The 17,860-nt window shown below is 39.4% G+C and overlaps 3 protein-coding genes across 4 annotated transcripts; all 3 read left to right on the top strand.

Moving 5' to 3' along the window:
* The first annotated feature begins 1,329 nt into the window (after positions 1 to 1,329).
* LOC114822202 (uncharacterized) lies at positions 1,330 to 8,144 on the top strand. 2 transcript variants are annotated; one of them, XM_029096442.2, is made up of 6 exons: positions 1,330 to 2,572; positions 2,676 to 2,784; positions 3,400 to 3,520; positions 3,647 to 4,438; positions 4,997 to 7,034; positions 7,358 to 8,144. In XM_029096442.2, exons 1-6 carry the CDS (start codon positions 2,377 to 2,379, stop codon positions 7,783 to 7,785), a joined length of 3,684 nt encoding a protein of 1,227 aa, XP_028952275.2. In that variant the 5' UTR covers positions 1,330 to 2,376; the 3' UTR covers positions 7,786 to 8,144. The 2 variants fall into 2 exon arrangements, with proteins under 2 accessions (XP_028952275.2, XP_070671183.1); XM_070815082.1 differs by having other exon boundaries at positions 1,468 to 2,572; positions 3,405 to 3,520.
* A 329-nt stretch (positions 8,145 to 8,473) lies between these two features.
* LOC114822203 (ATP-dependent DNA helicase Q-like 5) lies at positions 8,474 to 14,697 on the top strand. The gene is made up of 19 exons (XM_029096443.2): positions 8,474 to 9,813; positions 9,903 to 9,956; positions 10,112 to 10,224; positions 10,383 to 10,595; positions 10,677 to 10,755; positions 11,077 to 11,130; positions 11,232 to 11,306; positions 11,456 to 11,509; positions 11,919 to 11,963; positions 12,049 to 12,143; positions 12,246 to 12,375; positions 12,500 to 12,598; positions 12,707 to 12,762; positions 12,863 to 12,965; positions 13,262 to 13,390; positions 13,521 to 13,690; positions 13,783 to 13,807; positions 13,899 to 14,014; positions 14,153 to 14,697. Exons 1-19 carry the CDS (start codon positions 8,593 to 8,595, stop codon positions 14,238 to 14,240), a joined length of 2,919 nt encoding a protein of 972 aa, XP_028952276.2. The 5' UTR covers positions 8,474 to 8,592; the 3' UTR covers positions 14,241 to 14,697.
* Positions 14,698 to 15,116: 419 nt separating this feature from the next.
* LOC114821947 (uncharacterized) lies at positions 15,117 to 17,321 on the top strand. The gene is made up of 5 exons (XM_029095522.2): positions 15,117 to 15,551; positions 15,981 to 16,137; positions 16,455 to 16,505; positions 16,703 to 16,795; positions 16,923 to 17,321. The coding sequence occupies exons 1-5, from the start codon at positions 15,442 to 15,444 to the stop codon at positions 17,001 to 17,003; spliced, it is 492 nt and encodes a 163-aa protein (XP_028951355.2). The 5' UTR covers positions 15,117 to 15,441; the 3' UTR covers positions 17,004 to 17,321.
* The last annotated feature ends 539 nt before the right edge of the window (positions 17,322 to 17,860 follow it).

Consider the following 17,860-nt stretch of genomic DNA (forward strand, 5'->3'; position numbering starts at 1 on the left):
GAGGAGTTAAGTATCCATATAAAAAATGCAAAATAATGTTTACTAAGTCGAAGTTGAAACTAAAATTAGAATACAATCTACGAGTATGGGATTGTATGGGAAGTATGGAAATAAATTGATTATTGGAGCTGAGATACCAAAAATTATTAAAACCTATGAACTACGAAGTGTATATACACTATAACCTAGTCAAGATACCTGCAAAAATAGATTTGGTAGGAAAATCTATTTATTTCTTCGGTGAGAATAATTGATTTAAATTTTTACTTATAAAAAAAGTTGAATTGGATGTGCAGCCAAATAGTGTTATTCTAAACGTACCAATGTACTCCAAAATTCTAAATGATATTATACGTATGCATACATACATACATACATATATCTATTAAATGCAACTTACTAATAATTTGGTACATTATTGGTAACATGTTGATACATTGTGTAAAGATACGTACTACTTATCGATGATATTGAAATATCGGTAGTAAAAAAATACGAAAATTTTGATGGAAATATCGGGATATTATCGATATCAATAAAAATTGAATAAAAACCACGGAAATTGTAAGAAAAAACTTTGGAAATTTTTATTGAAACTTTGTAGGATGTTTATTTAGTTAATTACCTATTAGTTTATTACAAAAAAAAATTGGAAGGAAATGCATTGCATGATGAATTTAACTGATTTAAGTTGATTATATAGCGAGCTGACAAACATTGTGAGTGTAGAAAATATGTATTAATTAATGAAAGAAGTTTAAACACACCATAATCATTTATATATAATGAATTAGTACAATATTTTACACTTCATACATTGCATGATAAGATACATAAGCGACTTAGTACCACATAGAGTTCCTATCAAGGTCTAAAATATCGATGATATCGGAAATATCGGTAGTCCAAAACACGGAAATTTCGATGATAATATCGATATTTTAGACCTTGCTATTTAGTACTATGATGTACTGATATTTTCTTTAACTCATAAATGACATGTCTTAGGTTCCATTTTCCCAAAAAACGAATTAACATATCATTATGGCAAGTCCATTGTCAAACTTAGCTCACTCCTCCACGTTACTATGCGGCAAATCCATTGTAAGACTTAACTCACTTTCTTATCTTTTAATGTAGATAATATCATTTGTTCGAGAAAAAAAAAGAAGACAATTTCCGTGTATTTGGGCACTCTAGATTTCAGTTTTAATTAGGAAAATAGAATACAAAATCTGTATGAAAACGAAATTAACAAATGCTGTGAATACATGACAAAAGCGAAAAACAAAACGAAGGGTTAAAGGATAAGCAGAGACTGCTTACCGTGAACGGCAGTTGCAACGCTCGTAAATATTTAACAAGAAGCAGAGAAAGTGCAATTGACAGAAAGAAAATCACGAAAAAAAAAAGAGAAAAGAAAAAAAAAAAGCAAAGAGAAAACCGAAGAAGCAAAAAAGAGAAAACGAAAGCTTTGTTGTGGAGGAAACAAGCAAAAATCCGGACGACAAAAAAACCACAGTTTTATTTATTTTTTATATTTTCAGTTTTTCCACTTCCGTTCTCGCAGACTCGCACCGTATAAATTTGCTCGGAGGAGAGGGAAGAATTCCTGAGAATTCCACTTTCCTTTTCCTGCCGCACCGATCCGTTACCGCTTTCGTCTTCCGATCCGTAAGCGTGCAGGCAAAGCAGTAAATGCTTTAGATCCGACTGCCTGATACAGCATTCGTCGCGTTGCGATTGCCATCTTCCAGCTCTCTGCTGTCGAGCTTCGAGTTCTCGGGATCGCAGTGAGTTGTGCGGAGGGCTTTTTTGTCTGTGAGTCGAGTTGTGGAAGCACCGGAAGTGGTTTTGTCAATGGCGGTGTGAATTCGGGTTCAGTGGCGGCGTGAAGTGGTTGGTGGGAGGTGAATTGGAGTTGGAATTAGGTTTCTGGTGGCGGGTGCGGTGGTTTCTCTGTTTTGGTGTCTTCAAATGGCAGAATCTAGGGTTTTGAGACTTCAGTACACGATGAAGGTCGTAATTTGATTGAATTACGTACGTCGACGTTGAGCCTCTGCATTGCGACTGGTACGGTTGTTTCAGTTGCTGCGTTAATTTATGCAATTTTGTATTGAATTTTGGATACTATTTGGGCTTTGAGTTGACTTGGACCTGGCATGTATGATTCCCACTGTTATTGAGCTGTGGGAATTGGAATTAACTTAGTTTGGTGCATTTCGTGTTGCCGGCGAATCGTGAACGAGTTTGGTTGCTCAAATTATTGTCATTGTGAGTACTAGCTTGGTGTATATGGTGGGTTACTGGTTCAATTTGCGTTGTATGGAGTGGTTGGGGTGTCTGTTTTGATTGTGTAGTTTTCGGTTGTGAGAGATGCCTCCTTCGCCGTCATTGAGGTGCTCTCCTGGACGAGAGCCAAGAGGGAACCCTCACAGACGGGGTCGAAGTTTTGAAAGCGCAGTGTTTTTGAAAGACAAAGATGAAGATCTTGCCTTGTTCAACGAAATGCAGACCCGAGAAAAAGAGGATTTCTTGCTTCAGTCGTCGGATGATCTTGAGGACACATTCTGTAAGATGCCATTCCTTATATCATTTGCTAGGAAGTGTAAAGTTCAGGATTTTGTCTTGGGTGGCAGGGTTGACGGGGATTGTTTATGTTTTTTATCTTACAGCTACAAAATTGAGGCAATTTTCGGGTGTGAAGCTTGGAATCACCATTCCGACGCGTGGAGAGAGTAGCGACCTGTTTAATGTGGAGGGGGAGAAAAATGACTATGACTGGTGAATTATACTTTTTCTTTGTTTGATACCTTAATTTATCGTTGCTATATTTCTAGTTTTAAGATATGTTTTTGCACTCTTAAGTACTAAAGACATGATTAAATTGCATCTAGGATCAATTTGTAAGCAAGTGATACATCCTGGTTGTAAATTGTAAGACAAGCTTTCTACCTTAAAGACTAGGAATTGTTCAGTAAACCAGAATAATTTATTTTGTCAGATGACAAAGAAAGCAGAAATTATTTCCCTAAAAAAATTGGGTGATGATTTTGGCACTCCAAAAACAACTTTAAACAACCTTGTGAACTCCTCATGTGTGAGAAAATAGAAGAGTGTGGAAGTGACTTTTTGTGTGCCAAAATGATCTCGCAAACTAAGAGGGTGTTTTTTACATGCATATTTTGATTCTTGCATTGTAACTGGCTGAGAATTTGAGCGATTCTGTCAAAAAGATGAAAGTTTTACTGCTTGAAATTTGTCCATTTATTCACTGAAACTAAATGATCATTATGTCGTTAGAAATGGGTTACATTTTGTTCCTTTAGTGATTTTTTTAAGTGTCAGTCCTATATCTGTCTTTGTACTGATGGAAGATATGGTGTTTAAATATCAAAGGTTAGTAACGCCTCCCGACACCCCTCTTTTTCCTTCATTGGATGATGAACCGCCACCAGTTAATGCACCACAGAGGGGCAGACCTCGAAGTCAACCTATTTCTATATCAAGATCATCCACGGTAGGGGTCAAATCACTTTTATGGGACTTGATTATGTTAGTTATCATCTCATTGATGTTTCCTTAAAACATTATGCTGATATCATTATTTTCCGTATATTTTACATCATACTTGCTTTATTTTCAGATGGAGAAGAGTTACCGAAGTAGCAGGGGTAGTGCTAGTCCTAATCGCTTAAGCCCATCTCCTCGTTCGGGGAATAGTACAATCCAATCAAGGGGACGGCCATCACCAGTACGCCATTCCAGTCCAACCCCAAGTCTACATCATGCTACCCCATCATGGAGACCATCTTCTCCATCACAGAAACCATCTACTCCTTCACAGAGACCATCTACTCCCCCAAGTAAATCCCCAACACCTCCTCCAAGGTCGTCTACCCCCACACCACGGAGGACGAGCACTGGGTCCGGCAGTAGTGGGGCTTCACCTGGGATGAGAGGAACTTCCCCAGTAAAGACAAGTCGAGGGAACTCTGCTTCACCTAAAATAAGAGCATGGCAAACCAATATTCCAGGCTTCTCCTGTGATGCACCTCCCAACCTTCGTACTTCTCTTGCTGATCGTCCGGCAACATATGTGAGGGGTTCCTCACCAGCATCTAGAAATGGTAGGGACAATTCCTCCAACTACAGAAGGCAATCAATGTCTCCAACTGCTTCTAGAAGTGTCAGTTCATCTCATAGTCATGATCGAGACCCATTTAGTTCTCACAGCAAAGGTTCTTTAGCATCTTCCATTGATGATGATCTAGACTCTCTACAATCTCTTCCTGTGGGTAGTTTGGACCGATTGACTTCAAGAAGAGTTGGTACTTTCTCAAACAACAGAGCTGTGGCCTTCTCAAAGAGGCCAGCCAAAGTGGTGTCCTCATCTTCTGCTCCAAAAAGATCCTTTGATTCTGCCCTTCGGCAAATGGTACTTTATGGTCTAGTGCATTAAATTGCATCCATTATGATAAATAATTCTTTTATTATCTGATGAAGGGCAATTATTTGAAAGTAGGGATAGTTTGCTAAAGTTCTTATGCAATGACTTAGCAATATAATTTTGTACAATTTCCGAACTCGTTCCTGCTAATGTTTTCTCTAGGTTTCAATTCAAGGTCTCTTAGGTGTGTGTTTCTTTCCTACTTCAAGTAATAAAGTTACATTGGATTTAACCAAAGTTATAAAAAATGATGAAAATTGGAACTGCACTGAATTATTATAATATTCCTCTCTCTCTCTCTTACTCTCTCTCTCTCTCTCTCTCTCTCTCTCTCTCTCTCTCTCTCTCTCTCTCTCTCTCTCTCTCTCTCTTTCTTAATATTTATTAGGTTGCCATTATAATCTAGTGCTTTTTGATGAAATGTAACACCTTGGAATCCTGTAGTTATAAATATGTTACATTTGCACTTCACTCATTGTGATTTCTCCATTCATACGTTATAGAAATCCACATCATAGGATTAAATGCCTTACCATGTCCGTGCAGGATCAACGGAAAGGCTCCCAGAATATGTTTCGGCCGCTCTTATCTAGTGTTCCCAGTAGCACCTTCTATGTTGGAAAAGCAAGCTCTGCGCATCGTCCTCTGATTTCCAGGAACTCCTCAGTCACTACTAGCAGCAATGCAAGTTCTGATCTGGGTACTAGTGTTGCACATGATATGGAAGGGAGTGATCACAACCAGGATGATATGGCCAGTGAATCTGAGAAAGTGCAATACTCTGATGGTCATGAAGAAGTATTTGGCTTTGATAAGATGGATGTAGTAGATGAAGACACCAGGCATGATGTCCATGATGGCTCACATGACATTCATCACGGCGACTTCAATAGAGTCACCAGTACAGTGGAGTGTGGAGCTAGTCGCTCGGAGGATTATGTTCACCCCAATAACATCATGGAAGTCAGTCCAACCTCTGAAGATTCTCATGTTAAGGGTGATTTTTCAGGAATCAATAATCTCGAAGACATGGAAACTTGTCCTAAATGTGGTTGCAGGTATTATGTTTCTGATGGGGTGGAAAGTAACATTAGATTTTGTCCAGAGTGCAGTAGGAAAGATAAACTTCTGACTGTCATGATGCCGGAGATACCTGAAGTTCGTGAAAACTCTCCAGCTTTGTCTGTCGGAATTGTGGAAGAAGAAAAACCTTTGGATGTATTGGAAACCATGGTGGTTGTGCCTGGATCTTTACAAGTTTCTGATTTGGGAAAACCAAACAATTCCCAGGGTGAAGAGAATGTCGATCCAGGCCAAAATATTGATCGTGAGCAAATCCCTAATTGTTTACAAGAACAATCTCTTGTTAGACCAGTGGAGGGAGTTGAGGATGGACTAGCCAACAAGCAAGGGGTGGTTTCACTAACGGTTGGTTGTAGCCAACCTAATAGTGACACCGGGGGTCAGAATTTGCATCATTCTAACTATCCAAATATGAGGGCAGACATTTCAGAAGGTGCAGGCATTTCCATACTGCTTAAGAGAACAAGCAGTAGCAAGGGGTCTGTTGTTCAGGGCAGGACTTTCACAGCCACAACCATACCTTATGAGAATCTGTCATATGCTAGAGAAAGTTCAAACAGTATGAGAAGCTCCATTGGCCATGGTAGTTTCTCTGCATCATCTTCGGTTGATTTTGGCTCAACTAGACAAACGGAGACTCGTGTGCAGCGACAGTTGAGCAGCAAGAAATCAGACTTGGATAGTTTCTCTGCATCATCGTCAGTTGATTATGGCTCAGCTAGACAAACAGAGACTCATGTGCAGCGACAGCTGAGTGGCAAGAAATCAGACATGGAGAATCACACAAATGACACAAATATGAAACCCCAAAGCATTGGATCATCCCATGGAGATCCAAACCATGCTCGCCAAACATTAGGTCTTTCGTCAAACAAACATGATAATGGTTTTGAGGTTACTGTGGGAAATGTTGAATATGATGTCGCAGAGGTGGCGCACACAACATCTCAGGAACGCTCCCTAGCTTTAGAATGTACAGAACCAGATGTTACTATTACAGCTTCTTCCAGGACAACTGTTGCTGAGGAAGATGATACTAAGTTCAGTTCTAGCAGTGGAAGATTTGATGCTTCTACCACAGAATTGTCGAGTCAGGCAGTTAGCACTCTGTTAGAGGACAATTCTGTAGCTCCATCTCCAAATTGTGAAAATTGTGCTTCAGATGAGTATGGTGAAGAATTGAAAAACAATGCAAGGAGTTCCATAGATATTGAATGTTCAGTTGTAACTCCAGATTCATTCAACAACGAAAACACCATAAGTGTTGTCCGAGTGGATGCTGAAGAGACTGCTACTCACAGCTCTTTGATCACAGTATCAGAAATAGAAACTGAAAAATGTGATCAGAGTGCCTCTTGTTCAATGTACGGTGATGCTTCCCTTGAATCAAAAAGCACAATTGGGGAAGGTCAGGAGCCTTCAGTTCCAATTCCTTCTGACAGTGATATGACACCTTCAGTTCCAGAAACCAACACCACTAGTAATGCATATGGCATCCTAGGTATGATTTAAAATTGCGTTGAGACTTTTTTTTTAATGTTTGACAAACTTTATTGACTTAAAACTTTTCTCGGTGAGGGTGGTGAGTATCGTGTGGAGTTCATGAGTTAGAATTACAATAATATATGACTATTTTGCTCCCCCTCGTCCTATGTGTTACTCATCTTTCCCTCTGAAAGAAGCATGATTCCCTATTTGTTATGGCTTCCTGACCACCTTATATTCTCATATGCATTCGTGCTCTCTCAGGATTGTATTCTGCTAATTCTCAGTTTTTAGAAGTAATTATAGTGATTAGCTGACAAGTCCTATATGTTTTTTCAGAAGAGGAATCAACCGTAATGGTTGAGTCACAAGGTCGAAGAAAGGCACGAAGCCTGACACTAGAAGAGGCAACAGATACAATACTCTTCTGCAGCTCCATTGTCCACAATCTGGCCTATGAGGCTGCAGCCACAGCGATGGAAAAGGAAAGTTCAGTCCCTTTAGAAGGTTTTCACCCAACGGTTACAATATTGGGGAAATCCAATCCTGAGAGAAAGGAACCACGCAGCAGAACTGTTAGTCGACCTTCTTTAAAACCTCAGAAGGGCAAGCCAAAGCGGGTGGAAACAGATGCTGAGCTTCCTGCTAGTAAGACTGAGAACGATGAGAATGTTGACGAGTCTTTGCAACGGAATGTAGGGCTTCCCAAGGTAGACGGCATGAAGCCTCCAAAGCTGGAATCCAAGTGCAACTGCACTATAATGTGATAGTCTCCATTCTAATCCCACTCAAAGCGCCCGCCGTGCTTTATGGAGGAGATGGTGCTCAGTACTTGTATTTTAATGTTTTTTATTTTTATTTTTTTTATTGTTTGAAGGGGCTGTTTGGGGGTACTTGCTAAGTGTTTGTATCGGTTCCGATATGTTTGTAAGAATCCACGATGTTTTGGCGATGTAATTGTAAAGTTTTCCTCTGTCATTAGGAGCTGATAATTGGTGAGAGGCATCGGAGGTTTGTGGTTGCTCCGGCCTTGTTAGTGAATCAGCAAGTTCGATGTGGTTCAATTCCTCCACTAGAGTGTACGAGAACCCAATTCATTCATATTCATTATGATTGTTTTAGAATATACCTTGATTATTATTACTAGATATTGCTGAAGCGAAAATAATAGGGGATGCTAGTAGTCTTCTCACTTGGAACTTCTCGTTTTACCTTTCCGTAGTTTGATTATTATTCATAGTGTTTCGTAAACATCATTATCCTCTTATCTCCACAGCTTGACCATAGCTCGGTGATGAAATTCAGTAACCTTGGTAGAGTTCACTGAAGTGTCAAGTTCAATTCTCATCATTGACGAGTTCCAAGAAAAATATTATAAGGATCCTATTGTTTCACTTTGACTTAACCCAAAATCATAGAGTCCTAAAAATTACATAAAATGAGAAGGGAAAGAGAAAATCTAAACCATGGCGGGAAACCATAGCTAAAAAAGAAAGCTCAAAATATGGCGGGAAAACCATATATCAAGTAAAGGACTTGAAAATTCAATCAATTTTCTCCGACCAAAGTTCACCATGGAATCCGATTCCGACTCCGACGGCTCTCACATCTCTGCCACTCCCCCAAGACACACTAAACCTTCATTACCACCACAGCCGCCACCGACAAATCCAAAGCGACAACCGGCGCCAAATCGGAAGCCACCGCCACCAAAGCCAAAGCCAAAGCCTAGCATTCTCTCCTCCCGCACATCGAGAATTAGGTACAGACCTTCGTCTAAGTCCAAACCCATTTCCAAACCCGAAACTCCCTCTTCCGAGCCCACCCGACCCGACCCGCCGCCCGATCCATCTCCTCTCCTCCTCCCCAATTTACCCTACCAAATCTGCCGCTGGCCGTCCGATCCATCCCGCGCGATCCCCACCGTCGATTCCAGCGATACCCTTCTCGCCCCACAGGGTAGGCACTTGTTCCAGTCACCGTCGTTCTCCAAAATCCGACGGACCTCCATCGATTTTGATTCTTTCCAAGACGACAAGCCGCCGCTGTCTTCTTCGGCGCCGAAGCCGGATCCAACGGCTGCGATTGGCGGGTCTGATTCTTCTGCCCCGAATCGGGTACCGCCAGAGCCAAAACGCGAAGCGGCTGCTGCCAAGTCTGGAGTTTCGGCCATAGCTGTGAAGAAACGTTTCAATTTGATTGGAGGCAATGTGCCTTCGGCACCTGTGAAGTTTCGAAGCAGTGGGGCAGAAGGGAACTTTGTGAAGCTCAATCTGAATCGGGGGAAGCGCAAATTCGTGAACCGAAGAGGAAATAGCAGCTCGTCGGGTCGTCGAAAATTTTACAGAAAGGGGAAAAGGAAATTGAAAGCAGTAGGTGAAAATGATGGGGAGACAATTGGTGAAGAAGATGAGTTGGTTGCAGATGCTATTGCAGAACAACAGATTCGAAAGCAAGACAGTAAAAGACCGAAATTTGATTCCGAATCGTTTGAAGAGGCGGTTTCGATGGCTAGAAATGATCCGAGTGATGAGAATTTGTTGAAACTGTTGAGGCTAACTTACGGGTATGAATTGTTCCGAGATGGGCAGTTGGAGGCAATCAAGATGGTGCTTGAGGGGAAGTCGACAATGCTTGTTTTGCCTACGGGTGCTGGCAAATCGTTGTGTTATCAGTTGCCCTCATTGATTTTACCTGGGGTAACTTTGGTTGTCAGTCCATTGATTGCACTGATGATTGACCAGCTTAAGCAGCTGCCTCATATGATTCGTGGCGGTCTTATTTGTAGCAATCAGGTATGCTGCGCTCTCTCGGTCTCAGTCTATGTCTCTCTTTGCTCACATACAAATAGGTGGGTGTAATTTGTTTCCTTTTGTTTATTCAGAGACCTGAAGAAGCTTCCGAGACAATAAGGCTGCTTCAACAAGGGGAGTTAAAGGTTGGTATGTCAACATATTGTTGAGTAAATTTGAGTATGATTTGTCCCCAGTGGATGTAAAATGTGTCTTACATCGAGTGTTTACTCATGTAGTGTATGAGTTGTTCTATCTGGATTGTTTCCAGAGAGCTAAAGTTTGGTGGATTGTATTTTAGGTGCTTTTTGTTTCGCCGGAGAGGTTTTTGAATGCGGAATTCTTGTCTATATTTTCCGCTAACATAGTTGTGTCTCTTGTTGTGGTGGATGAAGCTCACTGTGTTTCAGAATGGTAAGTGAATAGTGATGGTTGCACCAACTATTGTCTTCTTGTTTTAATGTCTTTTATAGTTTGATTATTACTCCACAGTGTCCTAATCCTTCCAGCTGAATTTCATATCTTATGGCATGTAATTCCCCTTAAATACTTAATTTTGAAGGGTTTTCCAGGTCACATAACTTCCGTCCCTCATATATGAGGCTTAGAGCTTCTTTTCTTCGTGCCAAGCTCAATGTCAACTGCATTCTTGCTATGACAGCTACGGCCACAGCCACAACTTTGGGTTCTGTCATGTCTGCTTTAGAGATTCCTCCAACTAATCTCATTCAAAAAGCAATACTAAGGGATAATTTACAACTTTCAGTGTCATTGAGTGGAAATAGGCAAGTCTGAATACTTCTTTCTCCCCCTTCATTTTATCAGTTTTCTTACATGTGTAACTGAATCTGTTATGAATTAAATAGAATGAAAGATCTGCTGATGTTGATCAAGTCAACTTCGTTCAAGGATGTTCAGAGCATCATTATCTACTGCAAATTTCAGGTACACATTGAGTCAAATGTCTGGTATCCCGTTTCCTTAAGATGTTTTGTAACACTGTGTATTTGATAGTTTTAAGGTGGTTCTAGAATAACATTTTCAACAAGCTGAGGCAATATTTATAACCTTCTTGTATGAGGAAATACTCAAACTTCAGATTATTGGAGGAGAAATGGAATACTGTTAAACTACTAGCGGTTGAGGATTGCCAACACTTCTTGCAATTAATTTTGCCTTCTTTCTTGATACTCATTTAGGATGGATGAATATAATCCTACATTCTTGACATTGAGTGGAAAATAATCTTGCTTTCTAACTTTGCAGTTTGAAACTGAAATGATAAGCAGATACTTATGTGACAATAATATCTCTGCAAAGGTTAGTTTTCCATGTTTCTCAGTTGCATGATCCACAAGTTGTATGTAAATATTGATGAGGAACGATAAAAACCTAACAAGTTATGGTAAAATGCTAACCAGAGTTACCACAGTGGTATCCCTGCTAAAGATCGTAGTCGAGTGCAGGAGTTGTTTTTCACTAACAAGATACGAGTGGTAAGAAAATTACTCCGCTCATTCCTTAGTCCTATATTCTTCTCGTTTAATTTTGTGTTACAGATATGTTTCTTTTTCTTTCCTTTTACATATGTAGCAAATTCAAATATCAAATTCTTGGATGATTGACTTGTATGTTTTGATGGAAGGTTGTTGCAACTGTGGCCTTTGGCATGGGCCTTGACAAGAGGGATATTGGTGCTGTAAGAGAAATATACTCATAACTTTGTTTTCCTTTCCAGAAAAACTCATAATTAGTGTTGTTCATTGCATCGTATTCACCTGAACTGTAACCTGAGAAAGACAACATTTGGTGTCTGTACTGAATGTCTATTAGGTTAGTGTATGAAAAGCATAATAAACTTTGGAGTATACAAATGGGGTATCATGATATTACGTGTGCCTTGTGCTCCTGGCTTCTGAGAAAGTCTAGAAAAAGATGACTTGTATCCACCACAAAAAGAAAGACAAAGTCAGGATCGATTTGCATGCATAAACATAAATGTTCGCATGTTTACTTAATGCCGGCATATATTTGCATCGCAATATGCTGATTTATTGTACCATTGTTTACCAGTTGTATCTGGAAGTCCTAAATTGCATCTTTTTCAGGTGATTCATTACACCTTGCCAGAAAGCTTGGAGGAGTATGTTCAGGTGGAAGTTTCTTCAAAACCACTGTATTTTTCTAAAAGCTTCTTTGTCTTAGATTTGTTAACAAAATGAATGATAAATTATGTAGGAAATTGGACGAGCTGGGCGGGATGGGAGGTTGTCCCATTGCCATCTTTATTGTGATGATATCACATATTTTAAACTTCGCAGTCTTATGTATAGGTAGTTAAATATGGCATCATCTTCTATTACTTTCCCTTTATCAAATGCTTTCATAGGTTAGTAGTGGTTCACGACTTTATGTATTGTGTTCTTACTTCTCAGTGATGGTGTGGATGAATATACGGTAAACAAATTCCTCTGTCAAGTATTCACCAGTGATGAGAACTCGCATGGGAAAGTTTGTTCATTGGTTAAAGAAACTGCATCTCGCAAGTTTGATATGAAAGAAGAGGTCCTTCTCTGCTACTAATTCTGTTCAATATTCTAAATTTTTAAGTGAAGATAGAAGAATCACTCACAAGGACCTTCAGAAGCTAAGCACTAAAATGTTCTATTCTTGGCATTTGTTTTGGCAGGTGATGCTCACACTTCTAACGCAGTTGGAGTTGGGTGAAGTGCAGTATTTGCATTTACTTCCAGAGTTAAATGTGACTTGCACCTTGAATTTTCATAATGTAGGTAGCATGTTTAGAGGTTTCTACTTCGCCAAGATTAACTTTGAATTATTATAATGTCACAAAAACTGACCTCTTGATGGTTGAATATTGCGGTACTTAATGCAGACATCCCCAGCTTTACTTGCAGGGAAATATGCTCTTGTTGCTGCAATTTTGAAAAAGTGAGTATAATCAGTGGTTTTGATTACACAAAGAAGTTGAAAACTATTTTACACCAAGAAATATGTGGCAAAACAACTTATGCTTAGTGAAAATTTTCAGGTCTGAGACTAAGCAAGGACAATACGTGTTTGACCTACCGACTGTGGCAAATAGCATTGGAGTTACAGCTACTGTCCTTTCCAATCATCTTCAAATTTTAAAGGTTCAAGTCCTTCAAAAGAAAATCTTATTTTTTGTGAAAACTTAACCATTTGAGTTGGAAACGGAAAAACGAAGGGTGAATTGTACTATGGTTTTTTATTTCATTTGTATATTTTCTCTTTTTTATTGGTAAGATTTGTTCAATCCTCATCCTGCCATTGATTTTCATAATTGCGCTTTTGATAAGCTGCTGTGTTTTATTATCTTCTATAGGTGAAAAATTTTACTGTGTTGTCATCCCCTGCCTCCTACATATGATACCATAATGTTCATAGTCATCTTTTTATGTTATTTTAGTTGAAAGGAGAAGTAACATACGAACTGAAGGACCAAGCCTACTGTTTTACAATCGTCGAAGCCCCGGCAGATCTTTGTTCTCTATCAGCACATCTCACAAAATGGTTATCAGAGGTTGAAAGTTGCAAGGTAATTGATAATTGTTACCACATTAAACGTTTTTATCAATTCAGTACACGTCCACTGTAAACAACAGTGGAGGAAGTACAAATACAACGTGTTTCTCTTGTACAAATAATATGTTCTGCTTTTGATTTAGGTGCGGAAGTTGGACGCAATGTTTAATGCGGCAGTTTTTGCTGTTAACTCTTGCGAGAAGACGAAAGGTTGTTGTGATGCCCAACACACACAATGTTTGCAAAAGAAAATTGTCGAATACTTCGATGGAGATGACAATTCTGAAGTCCCTAATACGATGGGTAAATCCAGGTCGGTATGATCTTTGGTTGTTGGAACTTAAATCATTTGGCATCAAGATTTCCTACTCTGTGTGCTGATATCTTTAACATTCACATGTGCAGCCGATTTTTGCGAGCAGATATAAAAGTAAGAACCTTCGTATGTGATCAGCTCCTAATATACTCGAGACAGCTCGTGCTTGGCAGTTCTAATGTATTGGCTCCTCTTGGATTGACAGGTCTTTCTGCAGAGCAATTCACAGGCCAAATTCACTCCCAGAGCTGTTGCTAGGATAATGCATGGCATTGCAAGTCCATCCTATCCTTCTACATCCTGGTCTAAAACTCACTTCTGGTACGTAAACAAACTTGATTTGCAGGGTCCGACACCATTTGAAGTGTTCGATCCACTTTCTCGGCAATGCGCTTTTATACAGTATCAAGTTCTTCACTGGAAACAAGTTTGAGCTGACATGCTAAATCTTCATCACAGGGGAAGATACACAAGTATAGACTTCCAGGTGGTAATGGACGCGGCAAGGGCGGAACTGGTCAATTTTGTGGGGAAGAATGCTGTCTAAGCTGCTTAGAATGCAGTTAGGGATCGGATAAACAAAGTACAGAAGAAAAAGAGTGACACGTTTTTATCAAACCAGCACAGAACTGATGATTTTTTGCCGTTTCTAGTGCTATGGAAACTCAGTTATGGCAGGTAAGCAGTAAGCTACCACATCTTTCATTCCCTGTGGGTGGAAAGATTCTTGGGTAGAGGCTTCCGTACCGCGTCACTCGTATGACCAAGGCACAAGGGAAACAGAGATCTTCCGTGTAAACGGGGTATATCCCCGTCTCTCCATCAGTCATGCGACGAGATGGATATGGAGTTGCACCAAAAAAAAAAAAAAAATTTGCCTTTTAGTTGGCTCATTCAGGTTTATACCACGTGACGGTGTTAAATATGAATAATCTGATGGAATTACGATATGACGAATGCTAATTTTTACAAAATATATTAGAATTTTTGTAAATTATATTAAATTTGAATTTGATTACACCATGATTTCAATGTTTTTAAAATCCTAATCGACATCTGATTTTAAAATCTTTTAAAATTCTTTTAAATCTTAATTTGATTACACCTCAAATGATTGGAACCCAAATTTGTGAAACTTTGTTAGAGAAAATTTAAGGAATTTTTTTCAAAAGTAAGATTTTTCATGAATAACATTAATGTTGTTTTATGTATCATCATTAAAAATAAATAATAAAAAAATATTTCTTAAGAGTCAAGAAAGGGGTTTTAGGTTCGAATCTCATGAATGACAAATTCGATATCAAATTAGACTGCTAATTGTGTGTTCAGCCAAACCTCCTCTTTCTTTAATGTAAAATATCTGTGTGCTTTGACCAAAAAAAATATCTATGTGCTCAAAAAAAAAAAAAAAAAAAAAGAAGAAGGGGAAAGACCGTTAGTTACAAGGATACCAAATTAACGGCCGACAAGTCTGCTAGCTGCTTCTTTAGCTTTCCAGAACGTGGAGCCTAAAATTTCCAGCCACCTCTCAGACTCTGACCGCTTTCCTTTGTTTTCAATCAAAACGACGGCGCAAAGGCCTAAAACTCCGTAGATCGTTGATTTCTCACGTCACGCTCTCTCTCCCTCTTTCCCTCCTTGTCTTCTCCCGCGAATCAAACAATCAAAGATTTCAGATTTGGGGTTTTGATTTTACCTTTTAGAATATTTGCAGTCTCGTTCGGAGAATTATAAAGCAAAAAAGCGCGATGGTTGAGGCGGCGGCATCATCATCTTCCTCAATCTTCACCAACTACCCTCTCCTCTCTGCTCTCGTAGCTTTCTCCATTGCCCAATTCATCAAGGTCTTCACCGCCTGGTACTTTTCTCTCCTTTCTTACACAGTTATCCGAATTTGGATCCGACCCAATCCGTCAATTTTGGGTTCTTGTGGTGATTCCGTGTCGCTGCATTGTCTTAGTCTTGATTTGACCCGTTCGATGTACCCAAGAGAAAGTTCTTGAATTGAATTGTACTGCCATATATTTTGTTAATTGAAATTGTGGGTTTGCCCATATCTTGCTTCTTGATTAGAAAAACGTAATCTTTAATCAAAACATGCTTAAATGGTAATTTGATTTCTGTAAAATATTGGCCATATTTTGATGTTACAATGGTAATTTGATTCATGTGAGATTGGTATGTGGAAATGAACCTCTGTAGAGAAATGGGAAATTGCTTCTTTTCTTTTTGATTGTTGGTGTTATTAGTTTATTCTGAGAGTTCTTAAACCTTGATAGATTTGCAGGTACAAGGAAAGAAGATGGGATTTCAAGCAACTTCTTGGATCCGGCGGAATGCCATCATCTCATTCTGCGACTGTTACTGCTATTGCTACAGCCGTTGGGTTCCAAGAAGGCATCGGTGGATCACTCTTTGCCATTGCATTGGTCTTAGCATGTGTGGTAAGATCCTTCACTTCTTTCTGCAGCATTTCGCAGATAGCATTTGGGATTTTCCATTTTTACTCATAATTTGTTGCACTTTTTTCCAAGTCTGAAGACCATTTGAGCTTGCATTGAATTTTATATTCATCATTGGATAATATGATCATTATGCTAGTTCAGTACTCCATAAGACTGCACTGCAGCCAGCTGAAATGTGTACGCACACGGACTTAAAAAAATACATTTTAGAAACAATGATAAATATTTATTGTTTTCTTGTTTTTGGTGTTGCACATGTCAATTGGAGATCTCTAATGTAGAAAATTTGGTGGCAGGTGATGTATGATGCAACCGGTGTAAGATTACACGCTGGACGCCAAGCTGAGGTTTGAAGTTTTGATATTTTTGGTTCTACTAGTTTTCTTTTAACACTTTGTCTAAGAATTAACTTCATCCGACACTTTGATGTTTGTAAACCATGTTTTCATCGTGTTCTCATATAATTCAGCATCATGAGTATCCTATTCAAATTTTGGTTGATTTGGTTGTCTACGTATTAACATTGGATTTCGATACCCTTCAGGTTTTGAATCAAATTGTGTATGAACTCCCTGCTGAACATCCTCTGGCTGAAAGCAGACCACTTCGAGAACTTCTCGGCCACACCCCTCTTCAGGTCTCTATATTGCTTTAGTTTCTTACCTTAAAATTGTTTAGTGGATAGTGTTTCCATGAGTATAGGATGCCGAAAACTTTGATAAAAGGGAACGTTTTTTATGATGATTCTTGTTCCCGTTTGACAGGTGGTTGCTGGCGGTTTGCTTGGAATTGTCACAGCAAGCATGGGCTATGTGATTACTCTTACTATCAGTCATACAATATGATCCTGAATTGGTTTACATCCACATAGATAGTGATATTGTGGTATCATCTCCTAGAGCCACATCTGATATGCCTTTGGATTGCGAATTGCAGATCCATCTTCATACGCGATACTTCCCAAAGTTGAAGACTTAGGCCTTCTTATCTATATAATAATTCAATTAGCATGTCTTCATTTTGTAAAAACACAAGTGTTTGCAAGATGTAATTTGATTGTTTTTTTTTTTTTCGTGACGAAATGGTCTTGTTGAGACAACTTGTACCATGCTCAGTTTAACGAACCATACTTTGTCATCCAATTAAGTCTGTTTTTACTTTTATCATGCTTGCATCGCCAAAAGTTGCCACTCAATCATCAATTCTATTGCTTCGAAAGCAAAATCTCCTCAAATGTCTCCATATCGACACTTGCACAATGTCATGCCTCGTCTGAGAGCGAAGGCAGTGATGTTCTGTAATCGCGTGCAAGTTCAAATCTCCTCTCCCGTCGGTAAAAAAAGGGAACAGAAACAGTAAGCATGAACACAAACAAACGAGTAAGATTACAGATGAGGCGCCAAGCAACATGCTCATCCGGTCGAACTAAGATGGCTCCTTTATCAGTCATTTGACAAATATCCCACCATGATGAAGAATTTGATGACTTTTTTACTTCCGCAACGTCAATGTAATTCTCCCAGGGCACCAATGATGCCTTGCTTCTTGCTTCGACTCCTCTAACACTACCTGCAGGCCACAACACACACACACACCCTTGCAGAAACATTGAATTCCTCGGCCACTTTGAATGCAGCATGAGCAAGATGGTAGGATGGCTCTGTTGGTGCTATAATGAGGAGAAACTCAACTTTGTCTCCAG

The sequence above is a fragment of the Malus domestica genome, chromosome 16 (genome assembly GCF_042453785.1).
Source record: "Malus domestica chromosome 16, GDT2T_hap1".
Classification (NCBI taxonomy): Eukaryota; Viridiplantae; Streptophyta; class Magnoliopsida; order Rosales; family Rosaceae; genus Malus; species Malus domestica.

Excerpts from the sequence above, each read along its gene's own strand:
- LOC114822202 (XM_029096442.2), top strand. The coding sequence starts at position 2,377 with ATGCCTCCTTCGCCGTCATTGAGGTGCTCTCCTGGACGAGAGCCAAGA. Across the intron at positions 2,573-2,675 it reads TGATCTTGAGGACACATTCT|CTACAAAATTGAGGCAATTT; the intron begins GTAAGATGCCAT and ends TTTATCTTACAG. Across the intron at positions 4,439-4,996 it reads ATTCTGCCCTTCGGCAAATG|GATCAACGGAAAGGCTCCCA; the intron begins GTACTTTATGGT and ends ATGTCCGTGCAG.
- LOC114822203 (XM_029096443.2), top strand. The coding sequence starts at position 8,593 with ATGGAATCCGATTCCGACTCCGACGGCTCTCACATCTCTGCCACTCCC. Across the intron at positions 11,131-11,231 it reads ACAATAATATCTCTGCAAAG|AGTTACCACAGTGGTATCCC; the intron begins GTTAGTTTTCCA and ends AATGCTAACCAG. Across the intron at positions 11,510-11,918 it reads ACAAGAGGGATATTGGTGCT|GTGATTCATTACACCTTGCC; the intron begins GTAAGAGAAATA and ends CATCTTTTTCAG.
- LOC114821947 (XM_029095522.2), top strand. The coding sequence starts at position 15,442 with ATGGTTGAGGCGGCGGCATCATCATCTTCCTCAATCTTCACCAACTAC. Across the intron at positions 15,552-15,980 it reads ATCAAGGTCTTCACCGCCTG|GTACAAGGAAAGAAGATGGG; the intron begins GTACTTTTCTCT and ends ATAGATTTGCAG. Across the intron at positions 16,506-16,702 it reads ACGCTGGACGCCAAGCTGAG|GTTTTGAATCAAATTGTGTA; the intron begins GTTTGAAGTTTT and ends GATACCCTTCAG.